The sequence below is a fragment of the Charadrius vociferus genome, unplaced genomic scaffold (genome assembly GCF_000708025.1).
Source record: "Charadrius vociferus isolate BGI_N301 unplaced genomic scaffold, ASM70802v2 scaffold88, whole genome shotgun sequence".
In the NCBI taxonomy this organism is placed as follows: Eukaryota; Metazoa; Chordata; class Aves; order Charadriiformes; family Charadriidae; genus Charadrius; species Charadrius vociferus.
In genome coordinates, this window is record NW_009649619.1 from 2,100,326 (window position 1) to 2,128,250 (window position 27,925).

Sequence of the window (27,925 nt, forward strand, 5' to 3'; positions counted from 1 at the left end):
TTTCACCTAGCTACAGTTGCAGTCACAGCCAGCCAGCAAGTAACGAACAGATTGCTCTTTTCCACATCTGGCATCATACAAACCCAAAGGTGGCAAGGCTTGTCACAAACAAGTAGGCTGGTATAGCCAGAAAGTGTGGAAGCGATGGCAAGCTAAAGGGAAGGTTCTACCTGCCCCAAAGATACACTCTGAGGCAAAAAGGAGTTAAACAAAGACCAAGTCTAAAAAGCACAGCTTGCTGTAGAAAATGCTCCAGATAGAGAAACTCCTCTGTCTCTTTGGGAACGGTAGCAATATTTGCTAAGAAAGAATATAGTTGTGTGGTTTAGGATACCTAGGAGATCTGGATTTAGCTCTTAGCAATTTCTCTCCCACGTTTATTAGATAAAACTCTCACACGCTCTAGCTGTAGTAACAGGGTTAATAGTGCTTCCTTTCTGCTTCTTGTCACGTACAGGCAGAATTGAGGACAACAGGATCCCAACTAGATACTCTAAATGACATCAAAGGACAACTCATAAATATGAAAAAAGTGTAAATAAATGACTTGTGTGCAAAGCCTTTCTAAACATAGTCTAAACAAGGACAGAATAATCATACCATAGGGTTGCAAAGAGTTTTCATAACATTAGGGCCCAATTTTCTGTAAGAAAATTTTCTCTTGGGAGAGTCTATTCCAGTCTGACAGAAGGCAGGGGGAAAGACATACTTGTTTAAAAAGAGGTTTACACCAGTACATTATTTGTGTAAACTTTAATCTCCTTACAGTAGAAACATACACAGTACAAGCCAAAAGTAGTATAACAATTTTACAGCAAAGCTTACCAGTAAAATGCAAAACTAATTTATATCAAATTCTTAAAAAACTGTGCACTTTCTCAAACTTAACTTTGTTCAGCACATCGTTTTGATTTATATAAGGCATTAATTCTATAAGAATCATTTACTATATTCCAAAATCGCATGACCTAGGTGTAACACTCTATAGCCTGATACCATTTTTGTTCCTTTCGATATTTACAGATTTAATCTACCTGCACTGACATGTAGCATACAAGCACTAAGAACAAATACAAGCTTTGCCAATACTATTTTCACATTGAAAAAGTTACATTAAAAAAAAAAAAAGCTCAATTGTGCATTGCAATAGCTTGGTTCTGCTGCAGCCATGATTGTAGTTTAAGAATAATTTCCCCTTTGGGCATGCTTCCTCCCTTCCAGTAGTATTTTGGTCTTTCAAAATGCAGAACTGAATCTGCTCTGAACCTGCAGGAACTGGAAGTGGACCCCATTTTTTAACAGCTACCCAAAACTTGTTTTCCTCCTCCCCCTCCCCAGAGCACAGTTCTTAAATTTCTTTGAAAGTTAAATCTTCTATAAATGGCGTAATTTAATTCATTCTAGCTACTATGTACAGAAATGGCTCAGGCAATTAAGTTAGTCCACCTTGTCATTAGTCAACAGGAAGTATAATTACTGTAGCTGTAAAGGAGGTATCTAGTGTTCCAGAATAAGTGAGTTTAATTATGGTGAGAGTTTCCTCAATTCTATTTACATGACAACTTCAGGCTCAATGTTAAATAGCAAGTCATCATTTCCTCTTCGAACTTCAAGTAGTAGAGGCGATTCATTCATCACAGCCTCTTGCAGGTCACTGGAAGTCAACAAAGGACGCCCGTTGACTTTAACTATAATATCTCCATCTTGGATCCCTCCTCTGCAAAGACAAGAAGAAAAAGGCAGTAGATATGCATTCTATGCAGGGAAAAAGTATAAAGACTATTCACCACCTCTTTGGTTGATGTGACAAATTTTTACTTGTTTTAGTTTCCACTGAAGGGAAATTCCAGCCTTCTACTGCAAATGAGTAATGGGTAGTACTCGCTAAATGCAAAATCAGGCTCGCATTATTTCATTGCGGATTTTCTTCCTTCTAAAACGCTAAAAAAACCCACCAACAGTAAAAGTAGTCTAGCCTTCTCTTTGTCTTCCACAAAACTACAGCAAAGGAGAAACAGAAAAGACTTGTAGCCGTGGCTGACTCGCTCCACTCCAGAACATGCTTTTCTTTCTCTAGCATGTATTTCAAGCATTGGAAATTAAACCACTCTCAAAATTTCGAGACAAGCAAAGTGTACCAACTGAACTACAACAAGAAAATTCTTTCTCTCTTGCCATTCAAAGGTAATCCAGAATTGCTGCTTCTATTGCCTTTGCATTTTCTTAATAATTCATAAAGTAATTTTTAGTAGTCTTATTTATTTTCCTACTGCTTTGTAAAATAGTCTTTTCCTCTAAGATAAAGCAATGTCTCAGATAATAGCTCTGACAGTGTCTTATGTGAATGCTATGCTGTTTCCTGTTTAAACTCAATCCAAGTTTCTACTTATTAGGATTCAACATATTTTTCAAAAACAAAATTTGGTTCATTGCATTTGGGGTGGTCTTTAAATTTGCACACTGTTAGTGTTTCATAATGTCATTTTAAAAGTTCTGATATGGAAATAATCCACTTTTGCAGACGTGAATAGAATCTTAGCACAAATATCTTAACTTGTTTTTTTTTTTACCCTAAAGGCACAATTTTAAATTGTTTAAATACAAATCAAGAGTGGTATGAGGAAGTACTTGAATACAAACAGAAGTATTACCTATTAGCATCTATTTTGAGATTTATTTATGGTTAAGAAAATAATGTGCTCTACATACCTATGAGAAGGTGAGTTTGGAACAACTTCATGTACATAAATTCCACTTCTGACATCAGGAAAATCAGCATTATTGTGTTTCAGTTCTTCCACCAAGCTAAAAGAAGAACAAAATTATATAGCATTTGATTCCTCTACAAAAGCAGTAGCATTCTCAAATTTATTCATATTTATTTACCATATTTATTATAGCATATTTATTCTCAAATTTTTGTGACCAAAAATGAATGACAACAGTTAATTGTTTGCCCCTTCTTCCTGTGATGAGCATGGAAGGGATTTGAATTTGGATTAAAACAAGTAACATAGATTTTAAAAGCGTCAAAACTACTTCCCTGTGCAAAGCGTGCTCTATTTAACGGTCTCACACATCTCCTGCAAGAACCTGGCTTTGGCTATTTGTAGCAGTAGCACAGAGGGCACTCACTGTAGAAGAGCACAGGGGCAGTAGCACTGCCTGCCCTAGGTGCTGTACAGGGACAAAAGACAGTCCTGCCCCAAAGAATCAATGCTGGTGGTAGGGCAGAAATATGCTAACTATTTGGCTTCCTTCATTTTGCAAGTCGTTCTTAATTCGTCTTTTATCTAGAACAATATAGCTCTTGATAACTTCCATCAGAGAGACCCGAACTGTGAGGGTTTTCCAAGGAAACTTTGGCTTCCTCAAGTTTTCTTGAGGAATTGTTTGTGCATCCCTTTCTAAAAGAAGACAGGAAGCAGCTGCAAAATAGACACTCAAAATACATCCCCTCACTTCTGAGGAGATGACATTTCAGGTCTGTGTACAGTGTGGGTTGAAATACATCCCTTCACTTCTGAGGAGCTGACATCATTTCAGGTCTGTGTACAGTGTGGGTTAAAACCCATTTCTAGAAAGAACGGGTTTTAAACTAATGATGGATTACTCTGCTGTCTGCCATGAAAATGTGGGGTCCCTCAGATGGAAAGCAAGCCAAAATGGCTGCACACAGCTTCACTTCATTTGATTTTGTACTGAGGAAGCTAACAATTAAATAACTAAAGCAAACAGACCAAGGGAAGTAATATTTTCCTGAAAACAGGCCTGGAGACATCTCACACTGCCTCATTAGATGCCACAAAAGCAGTAAAATCTCACATCGTGTTCACTTTGCAATTACGCAGAGAAACATTCTGAGTTTCTCTCTGTCAGTGGTGGCCCAGTGATGTTAATGCCATTACGCTGATTCGTTCCAGCTGACCCTTTGGGGAGGACTGCAAGAGTGTAACTCAATAAACAAAGATGGCTTTACTACAATCCCAGCTGGAAATTGTCTTGTTTAATTTTGTAGTCTACTGCCTCACTGGAAACGTGCCTACTGCTGGGAAAGAACACAAGCGTAAGAGCCCTCATTTGTTATCCCAGAATATATCTGGGTGACAGCAAGACACAAAGCAATGTGAGAGAGAAAGCCAGTAAAGAATTGGAGGAGGGTGTCCATATTCTGGCTTTGTCAACATGGAGGCGTGATGCTTTAGTTCTGAACTTTAGCAACTACGTTCTTGCCAAAGGCACCAAATCTCACATCATATGTCCTCCACTGGCACTGATAAAACTACTGCCAAACCCTCAGGCAGCTAATCCGTCACTGGCACTCACGGTCACCTGAAAGCAGCAGCTTGTTTAAACATCACCTAAAACCTGGTGTAATTCCAGACATCCTCGTCAAGAACTAAAACCCATGTTCAGGCTCTTCTTAATTTCCCTCAGCTATCAAGTGGGCATCCAACGTTACCAGTATTTAGAGAATGACCGAGAGTGATTTTCCAGGTCTCAGAACATGTATTTCACTAATATCATTAAAATGTGTGCAAACTTCATAGAAGCTAATGCACACTTCTGGATTCTCTGGAGATTTGTAACGAGAACTGAATGATGAAGTTCTGAACCACTATTGACCACATCTTGTATGCACAATCATACAGATTACCTTTCTAAGATACTTACGCAGGTGTTATTGTCAGCATTCTGATGCCAATGAAACGTTTCTTCCCATCTGAAAATAACACAGAGGATATTTAAGAAATTCAGGCAAACACCGACAAAAATAACTACTTTGATGACCTCAAATACCTGTCAGTTAAAACAGGATGTATCAGCTTTTAACAAAACAAAACAGAAATCATACACATCTACACTGAGGTATTTTTTTATTTTGGTTAGCCTTGGTGTACAGAATGACAATCCCTTTTCCTGCAAGTGAGGGTAAGAGAAAAGCTCATTTACACTCTGTAAGAGTTTTCCTTCAGGAAATTCAGGAAAATGTCTGTGATCTAGTATCACGTGACTTCAGTAAATGGAAAATTTTGTAACCAACTACCATTTCATCTGAAACTGGCCAAGACTAATCATATGGCGTTCTCCTTAAAATGTAGAAATGGGATTTAAAGAATTTAAAATTTCCACTTTTCAGACAAAGGACAACCAAAAGACTCACGCTGATCCTAACACAAATGGCTTGTTATTTCTACCCCAAAGAATAAAAACTGAGTTTTAAAAAAACCCATAGACCTTAGCCAAAATGATCACAAAAATGATCAGAGGGCTGAAGCACTTCTCTTATGAAGAAAGGCTGAGAGAGTTGGGGTTGTTCAGCCTAGAGAAGAGAAGGCTCCAGGGAGACCTTATTGCAGACTTTCAGTGCTTAAAGAGGGCTTATAAGAAACATGGGAACAAACTTAGTAGGGCCTGTAGCGATAAGACAAGGGGTAATGGTTTTAAGCCAAAAGAGGGAAGATTTAGATTGTTCATTGCAGGGGAAGTTGAACTACATGGCCTTTAAAGGTCACTTTCAGCCCAAACTATTCCGATTCTATGATTAGCCAGGACTCTACAGAATTTTACACAATGAGAATTCACTCCTTTAGGAACAGCACTACATTTCTGTACTTGGCTTTTAGTAGTCATGATATTGCACAGCTGTCTTATGAAAAAAAGCAGTTTGATGACTTCCTGAAGTGGCTGCTTCAGTAGTTAGTTATATCCGGTATGAAACAATATTTCCCCTTACTTGTTCCAGCATAACTACTTCACAATTTCTTTGAGCTTCTCCATGTTCTCATGTGAGGAAATATTTGAAAAGGAGATGTACACAGTCTAACTGTCATTGTTCCCAAGAAAACTAGTCCCAAGTAAAGGAATTAGTCCTGAATCTTACGCATGTCCAATATTCCCATTAGTGTCAGTGAAAAAGATGACTAAGCATTAGATTTAATACGCTCTGAATAATCTATAACTGTCATCCCTGCTTTTCCCTGAAATGTTCTGGCTCTCCTCTATTTTAAAGTGAAACTAATGAGATCAAAATCAGCTATGGCAAGAGTGTCATGAAGAAGTCCAATTACTCAAAATCAATGTCTCAAAAGTTTTGGGCATGGCCATGAACTAGTGCACTCACAGTGCTTCTCTAGTCTACAGGGCATAAATGCAAGTTTTCACTTTTTAAAAATATCCAAACATGATGATTCTCCCCCCTGCAATCTGGACAGTTAAATGACGAAGTTGTCTTCATGAGACACAGAGATGACAGACTCTCTGGTGACAGTTTATGGGCTGCATTAAACAGTTTGCTGCTGGTCATCGCCTGTGTGATGCAGAAATATGCAGAAGCACAAAGCGTATTCTGGGGGCTGAGTTAGGAATGTTTACATGAAAGGAAAATGAAAATGAGAGAAATGACAAAAGAAACCAACCCAGAAGAAACAAAACAGCAAGGAGGACACTAGGCAAGAATGAAAAACGACAGTAGAAATGCTGCTGATCGAAGAGGGGATTATTTCCCCAGTGGTTAGTGATACATGTAAAAAGAAGGCTTTGGGAAAAAATAATAATCCAGTAACTAAAAACTTATTCAGAACTAAAAGTCTCATTTTACCTTCCTCTTTGGGCAAGTTGGGGTATTATTTCACTCCTGTTGTTGCATTAGAATTCAAAACGGCCTTCAGCCCTCTCTCTACAATAAGCTTGCCACACTGCAAATAGTGGTTCATACTATAACAGTAGCAGGCTATGGTATAAAGTAAAACTAATAGCTAAGAGCTATGGATTACTTTAGCAATAGATTCTAGATTCCTCCCCTTCCCACCCTTCAGCCATTTTGTATGTCAGAACAGAGGTAAAAAAAACCCCACAACTTTCAGGCCTTTTGTTTTGCAGAAGTCCATTCCATTCAATTTAACCCAAGTCAAACATCTTGCAAAAAACCCCAACTTTTAATTAACAATGATTAGAGGGCATATAGTTGTAAAGTTTATTAGAAGCATCAGCAGAAACTGAAGAGACACAGACAACCGGTTGTAGTGTTTTATCATCCCCAAAGGATAGGCATCTTGACGTCAGGGTTAAGTCACATTGGCAGAACAGTATGTGGCACCTGGAACTACCACTGTCATATTACATCTGCTCTGTGAATAAAAACTCTCAAAACCTGTCATTCTGGCAATTTGTGGAATCATGAGGCAGAAGAAAAAATAATTAAGAGAACTGGAATAAAGCGAGATCGTAAATCTAAGAAGCACGTCACCAGGGTGAAGTCCCAGCAGTAGTTAAAAGAAGGTTAATGTGTTAGAACAATAAGGTTGATCAAATGTTAAACCATCGCAGCTTAAAGCTGGAGCAGAGCACAGCAGAGAGATACTCAAATCTCATTTTGTTTTTGTAAACACCAGGCCAGATTGAACACTGATTCCAGTGGTACAACGTCAAGCAAATGAGCCTCAACCACTAGTTTAAACTTAAATCTGTTTTGTGTTAATAGAAAGTCACAAGCAGCTGACCCCAAGTATCTAGAAGCAGTTCCCTATTTACAGAGATTCCTGTTCCACAGTAAGGAAAGCAAATGCATTAGGTAATATAGAATGTTTATATAATACTAATAATCAGTGCAATACTTCATTCAAATGCCATCCTCTCACAGAATGTATGAATGTTAGAATACTAATAATCAGTGCAAATACTTCATTCAAATGCCATCCTCTCATTCTTTTTCTCTCTCTCTGCTCCTGGACTTCAGAAGATCATATATTTGCAGTTATATACAATGGATGGGACTTCAAAAATATATGCTTTCTATATAAAACTGGCAGTTATCTAATCAACCGAGATTTAAAAGACTAAGGTCAAGCTTATTAAACAATATTTTGCGTATTTCCTATATGCCAGAGTAAATCTTGAAAGAGCGGGTTCCTAAAAATTTTATCATCTTCGGGCAATATCATATTTAGAGCAAAATGGTAATACCCTGAAGCTTTTTTCTATGACCTAATTGTACCATAAGGGCGGATCCCACTGAAACTACTGAAACGTAATTGGAGCAAAAGAAAACATGATAAAAACATCCCAAAAATTCTGCTTACATAGATTTTGTATGTCAAGAAATGACGCCTATACAACAAACATGAAAACTATTACTATAGGCCTAAAAAATGCAAACTGTCTCAAATATGGTGAAAATATCTCCTAGAAATTCTCGTTCTCTGTGCATCAAGAGCTTTAAATGACTGTTCTTCTGCCTGCAGCAAAACTACAAAAGCAAAAAAAAATTTAAAAAACAAGAAATAAAAAATTGCCTGTGCCCAGGGTGTGCCAAGCAGTGACAATCACACTGATGCTAAAAGTAAGTGTGAATTCTTTTCCTTTGATTATGGGATAATGTGAATGATGAAGAATTGGAAAGTAAGTTACAATCACAAGATAAGCTTGAATCTTTCTTTTTTTTGTTAAGGTTCCACAGGCAGTTATTTCTTGGCCCTCTAGATGCTCTCAGTGGGTTCATCATTCTCTGTAGGCCAAGGTGCCTGAAGGAGCAAGGTGGCCGATTTCAGCGGTGGCATCTCTAGCCTTCACCGACTTTGCAGCCCCAGTTATCAGAAACACCTTGGCACATGGTGGGCTCTCAGGACAAGGCTTGTGTTCATGCCTCTAGAGCCACGCCTGCAGGGTGAGCCGTTGCTCCTCTCCATTTTGAGAACTGGCTTACAGATAGAGCTTGTTTTGAGATGAGCAGTTTGGTTCTGAAGGGTAACATCACCAATGATACAGACGTGCTTCTCTCAGAAGCCAACAAATAGTTAGGAACCTGGGTGAATAAAAAGATTTTTTTGATGTGGCTGAAACAAAATTATGTCAGCTAATCTGAAAGGTACTTTTCAGCACATAATTAACAACTTTTTTCATCAACTTCCCCCATGGAGAAGGCTGAGGTACTCAATGACTTTTTTGCCTTGGTCTTCATTGAAAAGTTATCTAGCCACAGTGCCCAAGTTGCAGAAGGCAAAGGCAGGGATGAGGAGAATGAGGAACCACCCACTATAGGAGATTACCAGGTTAGAGACCATCTAAGGAACCTGAAGGTGCACAAGTCCATGGGACCTGATGAGATTCATCCACAGGCCCTGAGGGAACTGGCAGATGAAGTTGCCAAGCCACTATCCATCACATTCGAGAAGCTGTGGCAGTCTGGTGAAGTTCCCACTGACTGGAAAAGGGGAAACATAGCCCCCATTTTTAAAAAGGGAAAAAAGGAAGACCCAGGGAACTACAGGCTGGTCAGTCTCACCTCTGTGCCCAGCAAGATCATGGAGCAGATCCTCCTGGATACTCTGCTAAGGCACATGGAAAATAAGAAGGTGATCAGTGACAGCCAACATGGCTTCACTAAAGGCAAATTGTGTCTGACACATTTGGTGACCTTCTACAATGGCATTACAGCGTTGGTGGATAAGGGAAGAGCAACTGACATTATCTACCTGGACTTGTGCAAGGCATTTGACACTGTCCCTCACGACATACTTGTCTCTAAATTGGAGAGACATGGATTTGACTGAGAGACCACTCGGTGGATAAGGAATTGGAGGGACAGTTGCACTCAAAGAGTTGCAGTAAACGGCTCGATGTCCAAGTGTCGACCAGTGACAAGTGGTGTTCCTCAGGGGTCAGTACTGTGACCGGTGCTGTTTAACATCTTTGTTGGTGACATGGACAGTGGGATTGAGTGCACCCTCAGCAAGTTTGCTGACGACACCACGTTGCGTGGTGCGGTTGACACGCTGGAGGAAAGGGATGCCATCCAGAGGGACCTGGACAGGCTGGAGAGGTGGGCCTGTGCAAACCTCATGAAGTTCAGCAAGGCCAAGTGCAAGGTTCTGCATGTGGGTCAGGGCAATCCTAAGCATAAATACAGTCTGGATGGACAATGGATTGAGAGCAGCTCTGAGGAAAAGGACTTGGGAGTGTTGGTGGATGGGAAGCTCAACTGGAGCTGGCAATGTGCTCCCACAGCCCAGAAGGCCAACTGCATCCTGGGCTGCATCAAAAGAAGTGTGGCCAGCAGGCTGAAGGAGGTGAATCTGCCCCTCTACTCCACTACACCTGGAGCACTGCACCCAGCTCTGGGGCCCCCAACATAAAAAGGACTTGGACCTGTTGGAGCGAGTCCAGAGGAGAGCCACGAATACGATCAGAGGGTTGGAGCACCTCTCCTATGAAGACAGGCTGAGACAGTTGGGATTGTTCAGCCTGGAGAAGACTCCATGGATACCTTATAGCAGCCTTCTAGTACCTAGAGGAGGCCTACAAGAAAGATGGGGAGGGACTCTTTATTAGGGATTGTAGTGATAGCATGAGGGGTAATGGTTTTTAAACTGCAAGAGGGTAGATTTAGATTAGATCTTAGGAAGAAATTCTTTACCGTGAGGTTGGTGAGACACTGGCAGAGGTTGCCCAGAGAAGTTGTGGACGCCCCATCCCTCCAAGTGTTAAAGGCTAGGTTGAATAGGGCTTTGAGCAACTTGGTCGTGTGGAAGGTGTCTCTGCCCATGGCAGGGGGTTTTGAACTAGACAATCTTCAAGGTACCTTCCAACTCTAACCATTCTATGATTCTATGTATAACTTTAAGGGAAGTTCCTGAAATAACAGTATCTGAGAGAATACAGAGGAAAATGGTGTATGGAAACAACCCTGGCATCAGCAACTGGATGAACTCTGCAGAAACAAAAACTAACATCATAAAGATTCAAGAGAAGCAGCAGCCAAAAGTCCTGATACAAGATGAGTAGGGTGTGGACAGATAAATTGGCAAGCAAAAGAGAAAGGAAGGTTTGGCCTGGATGAAGCATTACTAGATGAGCTTTGGCTGTGCAGCACGTAGTATGACACCTCGTCCAGTGTGACAGATAGGAGGCAGGCACCTAACAAAAAGTCCAGAGCACTGCAGTTGTCAGTTGCTGGTATGTTTAGATTTATATGCTCTTTGGTGCAGAGGCCTTTCCTTTTTTCCTGCCTCTCCCTCCGCTTCCCCCTGCGTTTTTTCAGTATTTAGCACACAGCTCTTCTTCCACTGGGGTCTGAAAGTCTATCACAATATCCCATTATATAGCACTGACATAGATGACCATGGCAAAATAAAGATCATCCACTGACAGTGCACATACTACACTCCATCTGTGGACAAATGTTTTAAAAAGTTCTTTCCTTATTCTCTACAGTACACCTTACTCACCTTTCTGCTTGGATATGTGAAATAGGAGGATAGGACTCCTTGAACAAGTCACCATCTGTTCTCAAGATCATTTGAGACTGTAATAACTCATCTGTGCCTGCACTATCCTCAGAAGCCTTTTTTCCCAGATTCATACAGATAATGTCTACTCTTTGGGGGTTTGAATAATAAAACATCTCTCCCACTCTGTGAAGTTGTTTTCTATTTCCAAGTCTACGGTATTCTATACTGTAAAATAATGGTGCTCCTTTCACTAACAGGATCCCAGACCCGTACCTTCTGGCGCTTCACCAACAGATCAGGATAATAATTGAAAGATGTCACTGGTTTTTGCAGACCCTACCTTTACTTTGTTTGTCATGTGACTCTGTGAGAAACTGAGTGATGCGGTCTGAAGGAATAGCAAAAGAAATTCCAGCTGTGACTTTCAAGGTGTTAATTCCAATCACTTCACCATCCTGTTGAGAGACAGCACACAATTAATACGCTCCTAAGCAACAGGGTTCAGCTCACTGCCTAGCATTTCACACTAAAAGCTGGTGTAAGAAATTTTAGAGTGTTGTAATCACTCAAGAAATAAACATTACTTGTAAGGGAGGATCTGGGCTCTGATTCACAATCCCTTTAACTGTGATGGCCAGAGAGATTACAGCACAGTTTGTTCATCCAAGGTCCATCCCACCACTTGACAAGATTCCCTCCACTGAGCGGGTAGTGGAGTCACTACTACCACTACAGCCACAATTCACCGACCTGCAAAATCAGTGCTGGTTTAAAGCAATTTATTTTAAAATTAGTTGTGCAGATTAACCCGGTCCCACCTTTGCCGTGCCTCCCAGGTTTATAGTGCGAACGAGCATATCTGCTCCAATCAGATCCTATTTTCCTCAATGCTGTGTAAAATTTCCTCTGCTCTATGGGGAAATGTTTTTCAAAGGTGTAGGAATTCAGATCTAATTTGCATAGTTTTGTATTAGCTTCAGGGTATCTGCCTCCCATTAGCTTGAATGACTGGAAGCTGGTATGACCTATGAACCTTTTCAAAAAAATATTCTCCCACTTATTTCAAACTAGCTCTTGAAAAAAAAACAAAACAAAAACCAAGTCCCCTGGACTTACCAGATTAACTAGAGGTCCTCCAGAGTTGCCGTACTGTAAAAACGACATAAGGGAACAATAAATTGGTGCCTCACTGTAGGAAATGAAATTTTCATTTCAAAGAGCATTTTGTTTGTAAGTAAATAAAAGAGAGCAGGTAATTTCTTAGGCAGCACTGAAGGACACAATAGTGATCACAGAAGATCACAGGTAGGTCTTACCCTACCTGTTCACACCTTTTATGATTAGATTTTTTTCTTTTCTTTTCAGAAAAAGGCCTTAAGTTAGGAGCAGTAACTTACCACTCCAAATATTCAGACCCTAAGTTTAAAAAGAATCATGAAATAGTTAAAACGAGTATTTCAGTTCTTCTAAAGTCTGTCAGAACAAGGTTTTCAAATAATTAATTGCTATTTAAAGTTATAATTCAGTGAGGTGCACATACAGTTCTAAAGTAGCTTTATTCATCACTGGTTTGTAACACTGTCAGTCTCTTATTCTCCACCAGAAAAGAACACAGTGCTTTACGTGTTTAATCACAGCATATTGCTATGAGGTAGGTACTACGTAAGGATTGATTTAGTAACCACAGACATGCAACCCCCTCTAGGGAAGGCATAGAGCAGCTCTGAGCAGTCTGAAATTGCCTAATACCTAATGGCCTTCAACGGAAACATCCAACAGGACTACAGGAAATGGGAGTTGGAGAAGTTCCTTGTTCATCTTCATGTTGGCTCAACAAGTTCGGTTTTGAGCGAGGCCAGAGTTTTCAATTAGGTCTGCTGAACAGCCAAGAGCAGCAACTTACCACTCAAAATAAACAAAAGCTAAGTGATGCATGACAGCAACATGAGCCATATAAACTGTTTACACTTAGATAGCACTGGGCAAACCCTATAGATTCTCAGAAGAATAAAACAGACTTTAAAGTTTTTAAAACAGCTTCGAAGTTTGAGTTTAAACAAAGAGATACGTTTCTTATGTTGTATCTTTTTAGTGATGAGAGGTCACATACTTGATTTTTGTGTCTGACTGATACAAAGGAACCAAGATGATTTTTCAGCCTTGCTCAGCATACCATCTTTCATTCCCTTGTCCTCTGCTTAAAGGATGTAATAATGAAAGAACTTCAGCACATACAGTACAGCTCCATTTAGGAACGTATGGCCCTGTTTTCTCCTGCCCCATGTTCCTGCTGTCCTAGCATTTCTCAGAAGGCAGCTGCATGCACATTCCTGCAGGAAAGTCTTGGCTGAGCCACAGGAATGCTCTGAACAGACCAGCTCTCAAACTCCTCCCATTCTCAGGAGAAAACTAGTGAGTTAGCTAAGCACAAAGCATCCCTATGCCAGGGACTATCTTCATGTTTTTTGGTCTCAGATGGCAAAGCAATTCAAATATATTGACATTTTCCTTACCTCCTCTACTATCACTATTCCATTTGGTCTAGCGTTATCTGACACACTCTGCTATCCTTGCCTAAACTTGCTCATTAGCTTTTGAGGGCAGTGAATGCCTAAGTATATACAAGGAAGCAGTTTGATCTTGAGGAATGTGTATAGGCGTGAAGTCAAGAATCTCATGTTCTAATTCTGTCTCTGCCACCAATTCAGTGTGTGCCCCCAAGTAACCTATTTTGCATATGTTCTCCTATACTCCTTTTACAATTGAAGAAAGTAATTCCAATTAAATATCTTAAGATGTTCAGCTCCTGGATCACACAGAAGCTTTTTGACAAAGCTCACTTTTATATCGTATCTTAGCACAAAAAAAGTAATTACCTTCTTTTTTACCATGCAATTTCTCTTAACAAGTCTGTGACGATAAGTATCTGTAAAGCGCTTTGTGTGTTTAAAACACTAAGTGTTATGACTTGTTATGTCAAATGTTGAGGTCCAGCAAATAAATGCTGAAAATATGTTCCTTTCAATGCATAACAGATTTAAGTCATAAAATTTCAGGCCATTTTCTACCTCAGATGTGCGTGCAGTGCTCTTTTTAGAATCACTACAAGTTATATACACACTCAAGTACTTTACTTAAGCTCTTTGGATCCCTCCAAGCTGCTCTGAAGGGATATTGTTTTCATGTATTTCTGTAGGACCCTTAGCTCCAAACTGTATCTCAAACTTTATGTTATTTTACATCCAGATTCTTACTTGGAGTATGTGATGTGCAAAGGGAAAACAAGAACAGCAGCAATGAAAAAACAACCCTCTCCTTCAGTTCTTACCTGGGTGTTCTGTCATTAAATTGAAGAAGATACTATCGGCTTGACTACTCCATCTGGTTCTAATGCAAGGATACGAAAGAAACCTCGACTCTACTCTACAGCTCGCTTGGCCAGATTAGCTGAACAAGCAGAGAGAGAAATGTGTTGATTTACTGCTGGTCTCTACAACCATGTGTTATTGCATGAGACCTACAGAATGAACAGGGTCTGTCACACGTAACATCTTCATAGACAACCTCAAAGAGGGCAGTTTTATTTAACATACCTTTCACAACACTAATTCCTGAACACAATTTACAGACACTGCATAGTCTTTTATAAAAAGAAGAGCCTATCACTGTTTTTAAATAAAGCTGCTTTTATTTAGTGGATTCATCTTTCAGAGCACACACTTCCCTGCTGAATAGCTGGGGATTTCAAGGTCCCAGGACCATAAAGATTAGCTCCTCCCATCTCTAGTACTTACATTGATAATAGCATCTGTCTGAATGTAATCCATATCCGAGTCCCGCAGGCCAAGTTCTTTGCCATCTCGTTGAGCAGTGCTGACGATACCTGTTGTCACAGTGTTCTGTAAGGCAAACGGACTTCCAATCGCCACCACAAATTCTCCTGGCCTCAGATCAGCGGAGTGTCCCAGTAACAATACTGGTAGTTTTTTCTTACATAAACAGAGAAAGAAATAAACATTAGTCTATACCTGAAAATAACCTGATTGGAAAGATCAAAAATTAGCAAGAAGATAGGAACATACAACTTCCATTACGTTAATGAAAGAGCTACTCACTATCATATACCCAAAATTTATGCCAGGTAAGATTATTATACTGCAGGGTGTTAACTGCCTTAAACTGTCTTCAGAAACAAACTGCTAGGAGCAGTATCTTTCAATTTCATCCAGAAAAAAAAAGTCAGCAAGATTCTGAAACAGATTTCCTCCTTTTCCAGCAGATTTTTCCCTCCCTCTCCTAGACATAGTGTACAAACCAGCCTTTGACCAGCCTGCCAGTCTCCCCACACTATGTACCACCTTGCAGTCCACATATGGGCACAAAGCTAGAAAGATTAGCCAAAATAGTCTTCAGGTAAAGGTAGCAGAATCTGGCCACATATTAACTGAGCTGTTCTTTTATTTTTTTCTTCTTCTTCTTTTTTAGGAGTTCCTAGCACAGAAGACAAAGTAATTTAATTCTAAGATATTAATAATTTTCAGGCCTACAAAAACAGTTTGTTCAGTACATTGTTTTCCCCAGATATATTTCCAAGGAAGCCCTAAACATACATTCCAGCAAATCACTCTGTGCTAAATGAAACTTAACTAGGGTTCCCAAATTAATTCATTCATCTGTTTATGCCACTCACCTTAGGGTGAATCTTTATTGTTGCAATGTCAGATTTCTTGTCAATGTCTTTGATGGTTGCTTCATAGGTATCTCCATTCTGTAGCTGCACTTTCAGTTGTTGTCTCCCTGATATAGCGTTGGTGCTTGACACCACGTGGGCATTGGTCACAATTAAACCGGAATCAGACATAATAAACCCAGATCCACTGGAAAGTGGAACATTTCGACCAAAGAGAGGGTGCCTGTACAAAAAGCAAGTGATTATAACTCATGACTTAGAGAAGCACAACTTAGAGATTACATTAGAAATCATTTGCTATCTTTCACCCTGAGAAATAACAAAGAATTTGATGACCAATGCTACAACTCTTACAAAAATTATATTAAAAAAACTGACAAAGAAAGGATCCTCTTCCTGGCTTTCAGTTAGCCAGGGAGACAGGAACCAAGGTTTTCAGACAACCTGCAGCGTCCTTTTCCTTTGTTTTCCAATTCTATCTTTATAGCCTTCCTTGCAGAGAGGCTAGGTGACAAAAAGGGAAGAAGGAGGACCCCATCTGATCCCACCGGTTGCTGCTTCTACACAGTAGGAAACTGACAGGAAATAGTAGGGCTGACAAATGGACTGATCCTCTAATGGGAAAATAGGAAGAAGAAGAAACCTGGAAGGAACTGGGCAGAGGAGTAAAGGAAGAGGTGACGTCTCAGGGAATCATCAAGCCCAAGCATAGACTGGGAGGAAAAAGCATGTCTGGAAACTGAAAGGACTGGGAATGTGGAAGAAAAGAAATGAAAAACACTAACAAAGAGTAAAACTTGGTGGGAAACAACATTTGCTGCAATATAGACAGTTAAAAGACTTTATAAACTGTTTAAAGTATTATGACTTTTTTCTATGAACAGTTACTGTAGTGACCTTAGATTTGTTAGGGGAACAGAAAGTGCCTGGGCAATAGAAGATGAGAAAAGGCCCATTAATTCTTCTTTCTTACAAAACGTGGTCCTTATTAGGAAATTGTTTGAAAATTCTGGGCTATTCAGCAGTAAAGAATTGGAGCCAATCCCAGGCAGAAGGCAGTATCACAATTAGCACCCAGCAGGCTGCTGGGCAAGCATTTATTTATAGGGAAAAAAAAAGAATAATCTATCTTAATTACCTATGCAAAGATCTTAAACATCTTCAACTGTAACAGTCCCTTAAAAGACCAATGACGACGTGCATAAATCTATGTCTCAGAACACCCGATTATCTTGATTTTGCATATTAAAAAAATTTAAAAAAAATTAAAATTATTCAAGAAATTCTTATGCCTATGCAAAATTAGAGTACTCCAAGCAGAAAGGTATTCAGGTAATGAAGTACATATCATATTTGCAGTAATTTGTTCTGACAGCAGGTTGGTTTTAGCATTCAATGTTAAACCTGCCTGCCAGGTTGTTTTGAGCACTCAGTATTAAACTTGCTGCCTCAGCTCCAGCTTCAGTACACTGAATATCAGTATGTTTTGGCCAGCAAATTTAGTATTTTTTTTTTTTCCTATCAGAAATCATTTCTCTGTTTAGATAGGTTACATTTGGTCAACATGTTACCTCTTAACGTTCTCCCTGCCAAAATAAAACCATGTCTCATTGAAAACAGGAATAAGCAACAGGAGCTATGTTTTTCCAGCTTACTTTCTGGACTTGTTTTTTTAAAAATGAGATGATAAACATAATCCAACAAGCAACATATTTTAGTGAAGGCTGAAGAGACCTCCAAAGATGAGACAGACTTATTTGATGGCAGACAATCTGTATTGTAAAACACTGTAAAGAGTGTAAGCCGAATAAAATAGATCTACTAAACAGAAAGAAAACACACAAAGGGGTGGTTCTCTGGATAAATGAGTCTGCTGTAATGTTTCGGAGTATTTTTTGAACTTCAAGAATTCAAAATTAAAGTTACTACACTGGAAAATCTTTGTAGACCTTTGTTAAACAATGCAATTAAAACACAAAGAATTGAAAGTGTTACCTCAGGAAAAGTTCAATGTGCACAACCGCTGGTGCAATCTTTTCCACCACATCCGCTATGAAGTTGAATTTATATCTTGGGCTGCTGGACTGTAGGTGACCTATACTAGCAGAAAGAATTGGATATGTTAATAAGACAATACCCTTTTTTACCAAGTAGGTGAGATAAATACGGTTTGAATTGGTCTGTTTTTCCTACTGGGATAGCTTCCAAACAGGTATTGGAAAAGGAATCAAAGTCATTAGGATTGTTCAAAAGTTATCCAGCATTTTGCTTGATCCTGAGAAAATTTAACATCAGCATCATTTGGCTATAAGTTCTTTGACTTTCTTGGAAGTCTACAAGCTTTTTCTGGAGTATTTTCTCATATTATCCAAGATGCATAGGGTCATAGGACAAGTCAGGTTGGAAGGGACCTCAGGAGGTTTCTCTTTCAACCTTCTGCTCAAGCTGGGTCAGCTACAAAGGCAGACCAGGTTGCTCAAAGGCTTGCAAACCTCCAAGGATGAAGATTCCAGAAACTATCTGGGCAACTTGTCCCACTGTGTCAGTGTCCTTCGTGAGGTAAAAGTTTTTCTTATATCTAGACTGAACCTTTCTTGTTGAGACTCATGTTTCAACTCATGCCCATTTTCTCTCATCCTTCTACTATGCGCCACTGTAAAGAGCCTGGCTCCATCTTCCTGATAACTTCCACATGAGTACAGGAAGGCTGCTGTTAGGTCCTCCTGAAGCTCTCTCTTCTCCAGGCTGAACAAGCCCAGTTCCATCAGCTTCTTCTCACAGGAGACATGTCCAGCCCCCACCAACCATCCTCATGACCTTCTCCCAAACTCACTCCAGTTTGTCAATGCCTTTCTTGTATTGAGGGGTCCAAAACTGGATGCAGTGTTCTAGATGTTGTCTAACAAATGCTGAGTAATATAGTTGCAGCATTTGGGAACCACATTTAGAACCCAAGTTGGGATTTTTTGAAGTAGATGCATTAGAAATCTGCTATAAATGATAACCTTCGCAGCTAAGGCCAACAGCATCCTAGCTTGTATTAGAAATAGTGTAGCCAGCAGGACTAGAGAAGTGATTGTACCTCTGTACTCGGCATGAGTAAGGCCCCACCTCGAGTACTGTGTTCACTTTTGGGCCCCTCATGACAAGAAAGACATTGAGGTGCTGGAGTGTATCCAGAGAAGGGCAATGAAGCTGGTGAGGGGTCCGGAGAACAAGTGTCATAAGGAGTGGCTGAAGGAACTGGGATTGTTTAGTCTGGAGAAAAGGAGGCTGAGGGGAGACTCCATCACTCTCTGCAGCCACCTGAAAGGAGGTTGTAGCGAGGTGAGGGTCAACCTCTTCTCCCAAGCAACAGGCAATAGGACAAGAGGAAATGGCCTCAAGTGGTGCCAGGAGAGGTTTAGCTTGGATATAAGGAAAGAGTTCTTCACTGAAACAGTTATCAAACATTGGAAGAGGCTGCCCAGGAAAGTGGTGGAGTCACCGTCCCTGGAGGTATTTCAAAGATGTGTACAGGTAGTGCTGAGGGACATGGTTTAGTGGTAACTTGGCAGTGCTAGGTTAACAGTTGGACTTGCTGATCTTAAAGGTCTCTTCCAACCTAAACAGTTCTATGATTCCAAAAAGTTTCACAAATTTACATTTAGGCTGTCACAAGCAGCTGGGCATAGCAACAGATTACTAAGCATTCTCATAAAAGCCAGCATGGTACTATGTTAAACAGCACTATACACAGCATTTATGAATACAATTCTGTGGAATTAAGATCTTTGAAGAGAGGGAAAAAAACCCACAGCATCCTGGCTTCTAATGTCACAACATCCTGGATTCTAGCGTCACAACATCACAAAGTAATAATACTGCTTGTGCTAGAATGTCATACTTATCTGGAATCCCTAATACTTGGGAACATATCAATCACCACATATGTTAGACATATGCTAGGGGACATATCACCATACTCAAATAGCAATCTTTCACATTCACAGCCTGATACTTTAAAATTAACTATGGGATCTAGGGAAGGGAGTAAATGAGTTGTAATCAGATACAGCAATAACATTTGGGGATTTTTTCAAATCTGGTGTAACAGCACACTGTTTATCCCAGGAGACAGAATTCATTTTCTGCCATTTAATCAGGAGGGAGAAGCTCCAAGTTCTAACTTCTAAACAATATCAACTCTTCAGAAATGATGCTTTGCGCCATCGTGGTTTGCTCTAAGTTCAACTCATGCTGAAGGATGAACTTATTCCACAGTAGCTACTGTGTACCAAGTCAACACCTGGTATTCTAGATTTGCCTATTTCTAGATTCCATAACATTACAATGAGTCCAGACACATTCTGTCTTTTGAAAGTATATACTTTTCTTTCTCAGCTGCCCTTTATCCAAGTCTTTAGAAGGAAAGTAGGTAGAAGGCATCACACAAAAAGAAAAGATAAACTTCTCTCTCTTTTCTGTGTAAGAGAGTTCTCATACAGTTTGGTATTCTGTGCATTTCTTAATTCAAAGATCATTTTCACCAATCCTTATCTACAGGTGTTTTACTGACCACTAAATCTTGTAACTTGTAAATTACTTGGGATGAATATAAAGATTACAGCACAATGGAGTCTAATCCATTTACAGAAAAAGATGTTCCACGGATCTATTCTATTCTTTGAATGAACTCATAAGATACCGGGTGACAGAGAACTAGCTGTTATACTTCCTATAGTCTCTCAGAAAGTTTTTACAATAAAGTATTAAAGGACCTACAAAGTCAGAAAGTGAGAGACCTCACATTACCACAGTATCCAAAAGACCTGAAGCAAAGACAGGAACTTATGGAATGGACCCAACACTGGTACCCAGAATAAAAGTACTGAAGAAACCAGATCAAGACAATTAGGCATTTCTCCATAGAAGTCCATGAGTTCTTTTTCCTGTTACTGGACGTGGGATTTGCTTCTGAGGGGAAAGAAACCATGCTTACATTTAGCAAGCTAGATTTATATGATAGGGTATAAACAAAAGGAACAACTTGGCAGGACTAAATTCAGTCTATTATTTTTATGTACATTCTCACGCACGCTGAAAAATCCCTCTAACCAATTGAATATGCACGTTTCAGTACTTCGTTTAAACAAGACACCACAAACAGGAATCACAGAGGATGCTCAAATGGAAGTACAATATGCTGTTATTTATTTTGGTTACTGGGACACTGAAGATTTATCTTACCTTCAGTTCACAAGCAGCTTGCCTGATTATGCAGTATATCCTTTCAAGTCTAGTAACAGGACTTTGAATGTTTGCATACAGAGCAGTGTTCACTGATGGGATATAACATTATCATCACATTTATCTTAATAGAAATGACTACACATCTATGAAAAACAGTTGGCTAGATCCTCAGCTGATGAACTAGCATAGAATTGAGGGCAGGAAAGCATGGTGAATGGAGGCTTTCAGTTGTATAAATCTGCACAGCTCTACGTGAGTCAGGGCAACTAAATCCCTTTGCATCTGCTGAGTGCTGAACTGTTCTGCCCATGCTGAATTGTCACAGCATTGCACACAGCCAAAAGCAGAGGATGCCTGCCAAAATACTCAGTTTTGCACCACTCCTAACTAGCCACCAGGGAAACATCATAGGTGGTAGTGTCTTTCCACGTAAGATTTGGGGTAGGCACAAAGTCTGAAAGAGGTAGTGGATGAATGGCTTTCCACGTAAGATTTGGGGTAGGCATAGAGAAAAAGTCTGAAAGAGGTAGTGGATGAATGTAAACATGAAAATAGTTGAAGAAAATAAAATGCAGCAATACAGAGAGGAGACTGTGGAACTGAAGTAAAGCTTGTCTTCTTTTCATACCATTAGTGAAAGCATTTCTCAGCCTGAGCAAAAGTCCAGAACCTCTCTGTTGGAGTCAGAAGACAAGAATACTCAAACCTGAAGGTGAATCCAAATCCGCACTATATATTAAAGGGAAATTTGAAGCAAAGGAGGATCAAGAATAACAGACATGCAAACTTTGTAAGAAAGGTGTAGCTGAAGATCTACTGGCCCGATTAGAGATGAGCTGTTCTTACTAGTGTCTGGTCAGGACTAAATACTGGTGAAAAGTGACTTACAAAGCTGAGATGCCTTCACAGAAACTGATCGCTCTTGAATCGTCTTCTGCAAGCTGGGAGTGATGAGAACCTTTACACACATTATATGACATGCCAAGAACTCAAACTGTGGACTTGGAAGATGTAACTGCAAACTAACATTTACTCTCGCACATACAGCCCTATTTAAGGGAACAGAAATGTTGGTTATTATTAATAACGTTTTAATGTATAATTATTAAACTGTTGGTTTTCATCAGAAGTTCTCACTATACTTTAAAAGGGAGGAATTGCAGTCTGAGAAACTGAAGAAGGAAGCAACATCCAATGTTGTATGTTGCAAAAGGTCACCCCGAAAACAAATGTTGCAACTGCAGCAGCAGAATCAGGCCTTTATGTTAGACCTTCAATATATCCTGTAATTTGCATTAGTTGGTAGACACTCACTGCTGCTACTGCTCTTACTAAAACATAAAATTAAACACGTGTCTTTTTGTTTCTCCCTTCCCCCTCAACGCTCTCACTGTCTTGAAGTTTCACGCAGCTTTCAGACCTCTGCTGGACTGCAAACGTAAAAGCTCTGAGTTTACAGCAGCATTGTGTATTTTGACCTATTGACCTACTGAGATTTGCCACATATTTTTTCAAAGGTCTCTCAATAACATCCATTATTTTCCATGTTATTACTGCATGTTCAAAATCATCTCACACTAACCAAAGCTGATTTATCTTGGCAAAAAGCCATAATTTAATCCAATTAACTATCTGTTGTATAACCAAGATATCAAAGGTGCTGCAACCACGGTGTACTTGAAGCAAAAACAAATTTATACTGCATGAGTCTTTAGCTGTCTACATTTTTCTTAATCAAAAGAACTAGATTTTCCCAATCTGCTCCTTAGCCACAAATCAACCAGACTTTCAGCAGACCTGAACCCCCATCCTGTCATTTCAATTAAGTGATTAGATCTTCAGAAGCTCTCCAGCTCCTCTCACAGAACACTCAAAATCCACATTTGGATGGAAGTGCATAAACTGGAGTTACAGACGTTCAGCCTGTTTTGTAAAATTCAGTCTTACGTTCCCAGTTCTATGGGCTCCAATTGCATTGGCTTTACATGGCTAAAGCTGAAGGCCTGTCAGCTAGGAGTATCCTTATTATCAGCTTAAGACCTTTCTTGGGTAGTAGTGTTATCTACAGGCTATGAGTTAATTTTGTAGTGGTTTATTTACTTTCTTGCAGACAATAGACCCACTCCAATCTCATTAACGCTGCTGTAAATCAGGAAAAGCTCCGACAAATTTGTAGAGTTGACCTAATATGAAGAGAACTGAAAAAAAAAAATCAGCAGATATAAATCACATAATCCCACTGAAGACAGTAAAACTAGACTCATTTACATTTGCAAAAGACTGAAAGTTTCTGAATATCTGCCAACTTACTCCCTGTAGAATTAAATCAAATCACATTCAATGCTTGCTTAAAGACAATACGTTGTACTAAATTCCACAATTTTATATTCATTAAGAATTTGTGAGCCTGGGAAACCCATTCTTTTAAGGCTGTTCCCTCGTCTCCCTTTCAAAACCAGCTTCAGAAAAGATCCGTGTGTTCAGCAAAATTATTATGTCTAAGGGAGGACTGCAACCTGGCAGATCTGATCACTAGGGATAAACACTGTCCTTACTGTGCTTTCATGGAAAGAAATGAAAGACAAATAAAAGATTATAATGTCTCTGCTTAAAAAACAGAAACATCTGCTGGAAACATAGGTTCATGGGCAGCTTTTCTGATGAATTCAGCATTAAGATCAAGTTGCATAGCTGTGCACTGACCATAAAGCCTTGGTGAGTTTAATGCCACATTATGGTTCAGGCAACTTGTTTATACAATGGATGTCTACCGTGCACAGATGAAAACAATTTGGTGAACCAACACCAAAGTGGCTTTCTTGTGCAGTGCAGCAATCACAACAGCCAGATGGAGACAGACTGGCACAAGCCTTCCAGCACAGACACCTCACTGCCTCACTGACTTCAGATGCTTGTTATTCCTCCTTCCCAAAAGACTCTCACAAGGAGACACAATGAGAACCTCTTTCCTGTCAGCTATCCTGAACAAAGCAGTGAAGGACTATACTCTGGATGTTTACCAAACACTGTACAATATTCACCCTCACCTGCAGGAACTCAAAACAAATTCAGACATAAGTAAAACAATCAGTAGAGGAATGTGACTAGAGTTTACCTTTATAGCCAATACCTTGCAGTGCATTTCCCTAAATACAGCTGGAGGCAGCTGTAAGGCTTTGATGACAATAATACCAGTAGGAGACTTCAGTATCTCCAGTTTCTCAGAAATGCAAGTAATGATATGCTCAGTTGTTCCTCTGTATCTTCGAGGTTATGTACAGGCAGACTGCAAACACCCCATGTAGAACTGCATGCAATGACTCTGCTTATGCATTAACCATATTTCAAACTTTTCTTTTAGGGAACTGAACTTTTTTGCTCATATCTTGCAAAGATTTGACTGCCGTGGGTGAGGTTTTACATCATGATCCCTTTCCGAGAGTGTTAGCTACAGTTACATTCAGTTAAACAAGGCAGAGGACAGACATCATCAGGCAGAACTCCGCAAAGGATCAGTGTTTTCTGGAACTTCTTTCCTCAAAAGTTTTCTAATCAATCTTTCAGTTTTCCTTGATGCACTGACAAAATAATGCCCTTATTTTTTAAAAAAGTAAGTTTTTGCTTCCACATCCTCGGTGAGAAAATACAAATCTTTTGACACCTGAACTGTCTTCACAGATGCCACTAGGTAAAATAATATTGCAGGGAATTATTAACTGTACTAAGAATGTTTTACTGAGAGATCACAAACAGTCCTTTGTGCAAGAGTCTGACATAAACTGGCCATAGATTGCAGGTGACCTTGTGAATCCTTTAAGTGAGGAGTTTGACACTTTAATAGGTAGCATTGTTAACACTTAAATTTGCTGCAGTGGGAAATAGAGCTCTCTAAGAACGGGTCTTTGATTACAGAGGTCGTCTTCCATAAATGTTTATGCCATTAGTTACATGCTAGCCTGTAATAGCTTGTCTTTCTCACAGTAAGTGACAGAAGGCAGGAAAAAGCTAGCTGCTTCAGAAAATTCCCCTATATTAAGCTCTCTAGCGTTGAAGAGGACAAAAATAAAAATATTTGTAGCATACAGTTTAAATTTGCCCAGGAGTTCCGTAGACTGTTCCTATTAGTATCTCAGAGAAGTCCATTGGACTGATGAGATGCATAAGGCTAACTGTATGAGTAACAGTCTTCGAGGCACAGGCATATTGAAGAACATCAATGATAGAGTTCCTGTGTCTCCATGCAGCACACACCCCCTTTAGAACACTGTATCTACAACTTGCAATTTGGCAAGGTGTTCTTCAAGCTAATCCAGGCCTTCAACAGGCAAAAAACATTTTAAATTCTGTCAATTTTGGAATTATCACTCAGTCATCCTGGGCACCTCTTTCCTCCCTTCCTTTCTGCATCATTTACTACTCCTTTTTTGTGCATCCTCCTTCATCAGACTTCTGTCACTAGGAAACCACAGCTAAGTTTTCTCAGCCTATCTTGGTTTATCATGGACAGAATCTAACTTAGCATCAACAACAGTAACTGGAAATGGACAGGAGTAGACATTTCATAAGCTGCTCCTCAGGGTCATTGCACATTCTGAAAACGGCCTAAGTCACGCTATGTAAGGCTACCGTTTTACTATATGTATAGTTAAATAAAACTGGATTTACTTCATAACTAGCTTAGCCCTTCAAACCAAGTCATCTGAGGCCAGATTTCTTTCAAGAACAGGGAAAAGAGAGGCACTCAACAGTAATTTTAAACTGTTGACTTTCTTCTAAACCTCTCATTACAGCCTTTGCATGTTATTGTTTAAAAAAAAATACAAAAAAAAATACCATAATTGAGTTCTATTCCTGGCTCAACCACCAACTCAGTCTGACCTTGGGCAAGACACTTGGTTTCTTTGAGCTTCAGTTTGTGCAGCTGTAGAATTGAATAAAAAAAAATTAAAACTTAACAGAGAACCAGATGCTTCATCTAAGCTGAGGTTTTCTGGGACAAAAATAAAGCCAAAATAAAGTGAACACTAAAACAGTTGCATGAAAAAAAAAGTTACATCTATCTCACAGCTCCAAATTCCTAAGCCTATTAACAGTATATTCAGGAGGATTCCTTAAAGAAAATGTCATGTATATAAACCCCAAGCACTCAGTAAGCCCTTAGATACACGCTAGCTCACTCATTTTGGTTAAACGCTCTGATTATTTCTCATGGATCAGTTCCAAACAAGTATTAGGAATACTAAAGCTAATGGATGCAGACAGGAAAAGGAACAGGCAAACAGCAATTTATAACTACACAATAGCTGAGAGACTGATCACCGCAGCGCCAGGATGGCATCTGGAGCAATTCTTGGCTCTGACAAGATACTCCTAAAGGAACTCAAGGAATATCATTTGACCTCCTCCCTCTCTGTACGACAGTTTACCTTCTCTCAAGAGCAGGATATACGAAAGGTCCCCAGTTCACAGAAAGACTACAACAGTAGCCCTTTTCCCTCTGACCCCTCCCAGTCATTTTGGCAAGTTTGCTCTCTATGAATAAAGAGGATGGTTAGTGGTTCACCTGACCTAATGGAAACACTAATGCATGATTTAAAACCCCATTATGCGCATTAGGCTTTTCATTCCAGGAACACTATGAGAAAGGTAGCAGAAGCAAACCCTTAAAATAACTTATCAGTAAGTATGTGAAAAGATATTAGCATCATTAACACTTCTATAAAGTGACCTATTTTAATACTAAAAAAAAACCCTACCAACTTCAGTGATTACTAAACTTTCTGAAGTTAAACCATCAAGCCTGAAGTTGCCGTAGCACATCACAATATCTGAGTAAAGGCCTTAGTACGTTAATGCAAACAGAAGACCATTTGATATCCTGAGTGTCAATATTTTGAAAAGTAAAGGAGGTTCACATGCATTTTTTCCCACTTTAGACTCTACAGGACTACAAAACGTCTCATGGAAAGAAAACAGAACAGGCAAAAGACCACACTTTTAAGTGTTTTATATACTGCTCAGTGCTTTTTCTGCCCTGTTTGAGCTACATGGCTTTAAGAGGCATTTTCCCCCTAGAGATGCCTGTCAGGTGAACCCAATTAACCCCCCATCTGCCACCAGGGAAGGCCCCAGAGCACAAGGGCTCCCTGGACCCCGCTCTGCTTCTGCGGGACACGGTGCAATGGGTCTGCGGTGCCACCTGCGACGGCGATGCTGCCCAAATGCCTCAGCAGTGAGTGCCGACACTATGAAACGAAGGCGGCGTGGTTAGGAGGACCGCAAAGCTCATACGGCTGCCCAGCCAGCGCACCCTGCCTTGAGAAGGGGTGATGGCTGAGGACGTGACCCCTGCCCTGCCTCGACAGCCAAAATCCCTCCACTTCCATGCCCTCAACCGCATTCACCCCCTGTGGCAGAGATGGCCATGCTGCCGAGGGGAAACCTTCCTGCACCCCAGCGGAGGCCTCCGGCCCACAGTGTGGATCAACGTAGGGAATTTTTTGCCGGTCAGAAAGGACCTGAGCCCACCTTCCCCACACCACAGCGATCGCTGGCAGTGGGACAAGGTGCCTCCACCTCGTAGCCTCCTACAGCCCCTGGAGCCTTCTCAAACCGCTGAAAATCATGATTTTTTTTTTTTTATTTTTTCTATTTAGCACGCCCCTGCGCTGCGCCCCCCTCCCGCCGCCCTCCGCCCGCAGGGGCAGGCCCCGCCATGCTCCTACCCGATTCACAGGCTCCCCTCTGGGCCTGGGCGGGGGCGGGGAGGCCGGGG

At 40.2% G+C, this 27,925-nt stretch overlaps 1 protein-coding gene across 1 annotated transcript; it reads right to left on the reverse strand.

Moving 5' to 3' along the window:
* Positions 1 to 713: 713 nt before the first annotated feature.
* Positions 714 to 27,915, reverse strand: HTRA3 (HtrA serine peptidase 3; the record flags this gene model as incomplete). Its single annotated transcript, XM_009890523.1, has 9 exons — positions 714 to 1,717; positions 2,710 to 2,805; positions 4,675 to 4,723; positions 11,569 to 11,683; positions 12,345 to 12,377; positions 15,023 to 15,217; positions 15,919 to 16,141; positions 17,914 to 18,013; positions 27,876 to 27,915. Coding segments are annotated over 9 exons (1,017 nt in total), but the record flags the coding sequence as incomplete, so codon positions are not given.
* Between the last annotated feature and the right edge of the window lie 10 nt (positions 27,916 to 27,925).